Consider the following 7,401-nt stretch of genomic DNA (forward strand, 5'->3'; position numbering starts at 1 on the left):
TTAAAAATGTATATATTGCTAATTCTTGTCACCATACAAGAAAATAAGTCATAAATCCATGATGAAGTTTAGTGGACACCCACTCTGACCAAATCAATCCTTATATTCATCACTTTGATTATATGAAGAACATTCCAACCTGATATACATGGTATATACACGTGTTACAACACAACTGAATTTCTGTACTTCGGGCATTGCAAATCACAACAGGCAAGAGAGAAAACGCCAACAGGGTCTAAACTTCACATGGTATTCCAAGTGGCCTCTATCTTTTCTCTCTTCCTTGTAGTTTATCGGGATGCCAATGACCAGAAGTTCAGTAAAAAAGATGGTAATGCTGCAAACCAACTAATGAAAGCCAGACCTGTAGCAGTTTCAAATTCCACACAGTGGTTTTGTGAACAGATACCAAGGTCATTGTCAATAAGCACTGTGATGCCAGCAGATGCACAGGCTGCAGCAAACATGAGAGTGGATGTGATCTGCAATGCAAAGACATGTCAGTGATATGACATACTGCGTCACTTTGAGCAGGAAAGTTGACTCACAAGCCAAAATCTTAACATATTTCATAAGTTCAAAGTCGAAAATATGAAATAAGTTTAACAGTTACGGTGCACATAATTAAAGGAATAAGACTGTTCCTCTGATATTCATGCAAAAACAGAGTTCATTATCAAGCATATTTCAAGATTCCACAGTACAGGACTGTACATTATTCAGATATTTTATTACCAATTTGCACGAGCAGCTAAATCATTCCAAGAATGGTAAAAGAGCAGTGTATAAATTTATCTATAAAAAACAAATATCTATCATGTTAAAACATGACTTGCAATGATTTAGTGTAGTGTCAAGTCATTTGAAGTGACTCAAATCTGCTTTTGGCAATCAGCAGAAACCTAGACTTCCTACTAGTTCTGAGCCAATTTGGACTAACTACATTATTCAGGCAAGATTAATTTGCTTGAGATTGTTTTTCGTGTAAGTAATTAGTTTAGTTTGTTCTACAAAAAGGTTCTGCTTTGCAAAGGATACCGAAAGCAATGGAATAGTTGAATTTTTCCCCTTAAAATAATTTTTTGGGAAAGAAAACTATTTTCAATTCATTAAAAAGACATTACTGAATAACTAGAGCATTGCTGGCTAATTAAGCACTACAATGACTCAGGAAATTTGTGTGCTGCTTATAAATGTCGGTGACAGGAACAGTGAATGCATAAAGCCCGCAACGATTAATATGGAAAATGTGGTAGTAAGACATCCAGAGGGGCAGGGAATAATAGTTCAAGGATTAACTGGAATCACTAAAATAACAAAGCATTGGTAGTGCAGCATGTACTGTGAAGTTACAATCTTGCTAGAATTACTTGTATCTTACCCCATCACCAACAGCAAAGAAAGTGACAAGTCGATAATTCTGCAAAGAACGCCTCACTAAAAGGGCATAGATGTCTATGATGGCTAATGAAAAGCTCCACAAACACTGCAAGCCAGCAGCCGCAACAAGGTAGCTAGAAAGAAAAATCAAAAGGCATTTCACGTTATGGAACTTGAAATAGCAGGACTCCAAGTGGATTGAAAGTAACAAATCATTCATCTGACTTCACATTTCTAAGCATATAAGAACTTAGATACAGCAACAAGAAACATATGTAAAAGAGCTTAAATATATATATTTTCATAGACAATGGGCAACAAAAGCAACATAAAACGAGTCTGAGGTGAAAGGAGTACCAGTAGGTGCCAAATGGCCTGGATGCCCAAATCTTAGAAGATAAATCATCTCTGAATAATTAGATTTTATTTTCTTTAAGTAAAAAGGATGAGGAGGGGGAGTGATGCAGTCCCAATCATAGCAGAATTGTTCTTAGTTTGGAATGCTGGGGGTAACGTAAACATCTACCATTTGAGTGCAATAGGTGCTCTATACCTACTTTATAGCTGATAAGCAGTTTCCTTGTTTTTGTCGAATTGAAGTCTTTATTTCAAATGAGCTCCTTAAAAAAAGGTAATTAACGTCAATTTTGGTCAAAGGTCAAAGAAAGAGGTTGTAACTTATTATAAGTCATTTATGAGTTTTCATCTTAACATTTTATTATTTCGAGTCTTTTATTTATTATCAGCGTTGCAATCTTGAAAGAATAGCCACAAATTTTGTTAGGATTCTGTCATAGATTTTTATTTTATTTGATGTGTGGAAATTGTATGCCTATAAAAAGGCAACTCTAGGGTCATAGTAGCATTCACAAGAATAGTTTAGATAGTGAGGAGCTGTGGGCGCTCCCTCAAGATGGACTTGAGCCATAGCTTTAATCAAGAGAAATAATAGTTGCAATCGTGAGTGTGCAAGCACCGCGCAATCACTTTAAAAAAAAGTGAATAAATATAGGACCCACATGAAAAAAATTAATTTTTTAATAGTGAAATCCACTCATTTTCAAAGCAACTGCACAACGCTTGTACACTTTACGATTATATGTAGCATTACTCTTAACCAAACCCCACCTAACTTACGACCTCTTATCCACCAAACCACAAGGGAGTAAGCACTTAGGGACGTAGTGGTCAATTCAATTTACTTTTTCTTCTCTTCTCCTAACCCTTGTCCCAACATCTCCAAGATTGATATTTCACCATTTCACAGATTCCATACTACAGATATACGTTTCACAGAACACCGATAAGATAAAACCACTATCACTATATCCAAATTTGCAAAGGGGATAAAGTCATCAAACCAATAGATATCTTTCCACATTATGATTGACAATATTTTTTTTTTTTATTGGCATCAGGTGTCCGGGAACAATGTCCTGACTAATCCTGGGAGTGCACAGGCCCTTGACAAGAAATTTTCCGCAAGTGTACCTTGGGTAATTCAAGGAAAAAAAATCCCTCAATCCAATGGCTCCTAGAAATTGTTTGCACCCAAGGGGATTTGAACCTTAGACTTGGGAGGAACATACTCCAAAGGGGTCAACCCCAAGGCCTTTACCACTTGAGCCAACCACTAGGGGTTACTGACCATATATCTCACACGAAGCATCATAACTCATATGGTATCTCCTATAAGGCATCCAACTGGTAGCAATACGGTTGTTTAGAAAGAAAAGGTTTTCTACCAAAACATTAGGAGCACTTTACTTCTTCACACTGAAATTTCTAACGTCCTTAAGTGCATCTCAACCGACGCATTCTATTCTAAACATTTCAATCAAACTGCTAAGATCACTGCACATAAGACTGTCTAAAACTGGGGTCGGATTAATTATGAACCCAAATTGGGGCTCATGTTCTAAATTGTGGGATCAAAGTTATTCATCCAAAGTTTTGTGTCAGTTTCCAAATCCAAAATTCAACAAATATTTCGTAATATATCGAGAAATTCTAGTAAAGGAAATCATTATAACATAATAAGGTTAAAGGAAGTGTTAATACCTGAAGGCAGTGACGGAAGGAAAGTCACTGGTGGTAGCCATGACACAAAGCGCCCCAACCGCGAAGAGAAACTGGGAAATACGCAAGCCCAGCCCACCGGGTGTGCCGGGCATTCCAGAATAGTCCTTCATCCTCACCCTCGGCGCGTTCCCACCACCGCCGTCCGTCGTCGGAAGATCTTCTACTGGGTGAACCGTCGCATGGCTCACGTTCATCTCCGCACTCGAAAAATATCAGAAGAAAAACTTGCATGCAATCTTAGTTCATAGCTGTAGCAGATCGCAAGTATCCAAACAGAACTTCAAGATCCAATCCAACCGAACCGTGTAGACACTGTGAGAAAAGAAAAACGAGCAAAAGAAAATAAAGTTTTAAGTCAAAACAATTAATGAAGAAAACAACCATAAGAACCAATAGCCATCCCAAATTTCGAAAATTCCTAATATTTTCCGAATCTTATCTTTTTACTCAACAAAGAGTGGACGACGCTACGGTTCCGATCGAGAAAAACAAAAGGTCAAATAAACAAACAAAACCTTCGTAAATCGCGGAGGAAATTGGTTTCTCGTATGGAATAAGAAAAGGATTCTGGGTGCGAACCTCAGATCGGGGTGGTGGTTGTCGTTGATGATGATGCTACGAGTATGACAGAAGAAAATGGTTTTTATGAGGTAACATAGCAAAGTGGTCAACTGGTTTCGTGTTTGTACTGTGTACGCTGTTTCTGTTTGTTCGTTGTTCTATAAAAATTGTGTACTTCAGCTTTTGTGGATTTTATTTATTTATTTATTTTTAATAATCATTTTGAACTCTCAAAGTTGCTTTCAGTATATTTAATTTAAAAAAAAAAAAAACAAAATCGTTAAAAATGTTAACACGAATGCATTTGTGTATGTTTTTTAACATTTAAAAAATAAAATTAAAAGACACAAAAAATCAAATTTGAACTATCGGTAATTTTGAGGGCGCAAAATGACTGGCGGAGTAGCAACACCATTTTTTTTAAAAAATAAAAATACTAGGTTGCCTCTTAACGTATTTTAATTTTTTTAAAATATTTAAAATAGTTACAACTAGTAAATTTGTATGTTTTAAAAAATATTTAAAAAATAAAAATAAGATTGTACTAGAGGCACACCCAACGGTAAGAGCTGAGCGGCCCCTAGAAGGATAAGTTTTTTTACTCTTTTTTTTTGGTGAAATGATTTCCCATTTCTTTGCTGTAATATTATTAATTATAGAAGAGTAATACTAAATATAATTTAAAGTGTGCCAGCCTTACGCATTTTATTTGAAAAGTAATGGATTTCATTATTAAAAAGTGATTTTTTTATGTGAATTCTAGATTTATCTATTTTTTTAAAAGGTGTATTCATATATATTCTAAGACTATACAAATTATTTTTCCTTATAGAAATATAATATTCATATGTGTGCAAACCATAGAATACAAGTGACTCGAAATTGGGAAAATTAAAGATGGAAATGACACCTTACTGCAAGAAGATATAACAAATAGATCTGTTTTCACAATTTGCCTCAAAACTCTCTTTTCTATTTCAAAACTAGAGGGTGTATGAAACCTTATTTCAATATGAGAAGCGCTATAACTACAAATAGATTTTATAAAATGAAATTCAGATATTCACGTGGCTATAAGTCAACACCTCACACTAAGTATGGCTTTCTTTGGCATCTCGGTTTGCTTCTCACTCAAGGTCTCGAGTGACTCATATGAAGAGACAACTTCAAACACTCTAATAGGACTGAAAAGTCATGCACTGAATATCTTCAACTTGCCAAATCTTGGGTAGATCAGCTTGCAGCAGTTAGTAAGCCTGTAGATGATGAAGATCTGATTTCCTTCATCATCAGTGGCCTACATCTATCCTATACTCCTTTTGTTATTTCTTTTTCCTTTGCCACTCGTACCAATTCAATGATTTTTGGTATTTTCAAGCTGAATTATTTTATTATGAAATTCTATTTGAATCTCAACAAAAAGTTGTCCCACCTGAAACTGGTACCTTTGCCCTCTTTAGCAACAAAGGCAACAATAATTTTAATAACCAGAAGTTTAGACAAAATGCATTTTCCAAAACTTTCCCTTCTAAGAATTCAAATCAACCCTTCCAACAACACTCACAGTCAAGATCCTACAGTCAAATCTGGCTCCATCTTTCAAAACAATAACAGTACACTTTGTCAAATCTATGGCAAAACTAACAATCAAGCTCTTGATTGTTTTCATAGGATGTATTACTCTTTTCAAGGGCGTCATCCTCCTCACCAACTAGCTGCTATGGTTGCTTAAACCAATGCTCAACTTGAGGAAACTAATTCTTGGTTTGTAGATAGTGGAGCAAACCAACATATCACTGCCTCAGTTTACAATCTTACCTTATTGCATTCATTTCAAGGCAATGGCTCTAATCTTAACATTGCAAACATTGGTTTAGATACTCTTCAAGCCAATGGTTCATCTTTTCACTTACAAAACATAATATACTTGTCCTAAAAGGTTAAACTGATGAAAATATGTAGATTTTATTATATATTTTATATTTTAACACTCATCTGACGTGTGTGTTAGACTTCCCGTCAATGCGTAACCCAACACGTAGAATATTTAATTAAATGGGATGGAATGTAAAGTTAGGGTTCGAACTCAGAACCTGACTCTGATACTATGTGTAATAATCACTTGTCTCAAAAGCTTAATCTGATAAGAAGAGATAGATTTTATTCTATATTTTATATCTTAACAACAATAACTCCAGCTCTCATCTTATTAGCTTCTTAATCCAATGCATCTTCCCAATTTACTTTGATAAAACCATGGCAAGGTTTAGACCATTTTGAGTTATCCCTTAGTCCAGAGACCCTTCTTTGCATGGAGCTCATTCAAATGCGCGTAGCTTGATGAAACTCATCTAGACATTCTTTTGCTTCCCTAATCACCACTTGGACCTGAAAATTTGTCATTAAAATCCCATTCATTCCTCCTAAGCCATATTTTCTTCATAATAGTTGATATCAACTCCACCTCTTCAGCTTTGTTTTACCATCAGCCTCTACCATAACTCCATAAAATCTTCTATGCCTCTTGGCCACTTTTGAAGCATCCCATTCTTTTCTGCCCAAACATTAGCAGTTGAAGGAAAATTTCAGAAAAGTGAGATAAAAATTTGATAAGTATTAGAGTAATTTTGAAAATATGAATATGTTTTTATCTGTGGGGCTTGTTCTTGGTCCTTGATTCATGTTGCAATATCTTGAATTTTCTTTGAAATAATATATGTTTATGATTCTATAAGAGTGATTGAGTTGAAGATAAATGTGAAAGATTCTTTGACTTATTATACAATGCATAGATTGAAAATAAAAGAGAGAATAGTACTTATACATAAGATTAAAACATAAGTTCCTCAACCGGATACGAGGGCATTGAGATTGGCTTTTTTTAAGAAGCGTTTGCAATCGAAAAACTCTTTTGAAAGCAAATTAGAAGTAAATAGATACATAGCTGAAAATTGTGAGGAAGATGATAGAGAATTTGACATCTTGGCTTGGTGAAGGTTAATTCATTTAGATATTGAATGATTTCAAAAGTTATGCGTGTTATTGTTGTCTTTATATCTACATTGACCTCTGAATTCACATTTAGCATGATAGGTCACGTTCTTGATTCTTTTCGAAATAGTTTATCTCTAATTATGGCAGAAACCCTCATATGCACATAGAATTGACTTCATTCTTCTTTTGTTCAGATTGACATAAAAAAAGCTTAATGTATGATTCAACAAGTTTATTTTTCATTTTTTTTATTTAATTAGGTTTATTTCATTTTTTAAGTATAGACTTTGTGAGGAAAGTTGTAATTTCCACAAAGGAACAATGTCTACACTTGCTAAAAAGGATTGAAGTGAGTAGAATACACTAGTTATTTTTTATTTA

General features: G+C 34.7%; 1 protein-coding gene across 2 annotated transcripts; it reads right to left on the reverse strand.

Annotated features, from left to right (window-relative positions):
* LOC121241012 (CASP-like protein 5A2) lies at positions 1 to 4,183 on the reverse strand. 2 transcript variants are annotated; one of them, XM_041138580.1, is made up of 4 exons: positions 3,981 to 4,183; positions 3,445 to 3,777; positions 1,385 to 1,517; positions 1 to 485 (listed from the first exon to the last, which is right to left on the reverse strand). In XM_041138580.1, exons 2-4 carry the CDS (start codon positions 3,657 to 3,659, stop codon positions 294 to 296), a joined length of 540 nt encoding a protein of 179 aa, XP_040994514.1. In that variant the 5' UTR covers positions 3,660 to 3,777; positions 3,981 to 4,183; the 3' UTR covers positions 1 to 293. The 2 variants fall into 2 exon arrangements, with proteins under 2 accessions (XP_040994514.1, XP_040994515.1); XM_041138581.1 differs by having other exon boundaries at positions 3,445 to 3,779; positions 3,905 to 4,178.
* Between the last annotated feature and the right edge of the window lie 3,218 nt (positions 4,184 to 7,401).

Source organism: Juglans microcarpa x Juglans regia, chromosome 7S (assembly GCF_004785595.1).
Source record: "Juglans microcarpa x Juglans regia isolate MS1-56 chromosome 7S, Jm3101_v1.0, whole genome shotgun sequence".
In the NCBI taxonomy this organism is placed as follows: domain Eukaryota; kingdom Viridiplantae; phylum Streptophyta; class Magnoliopsida; order Fagales; family Juglandaceae; genus Juglans; species Juglans microcarpa x Juglans regia.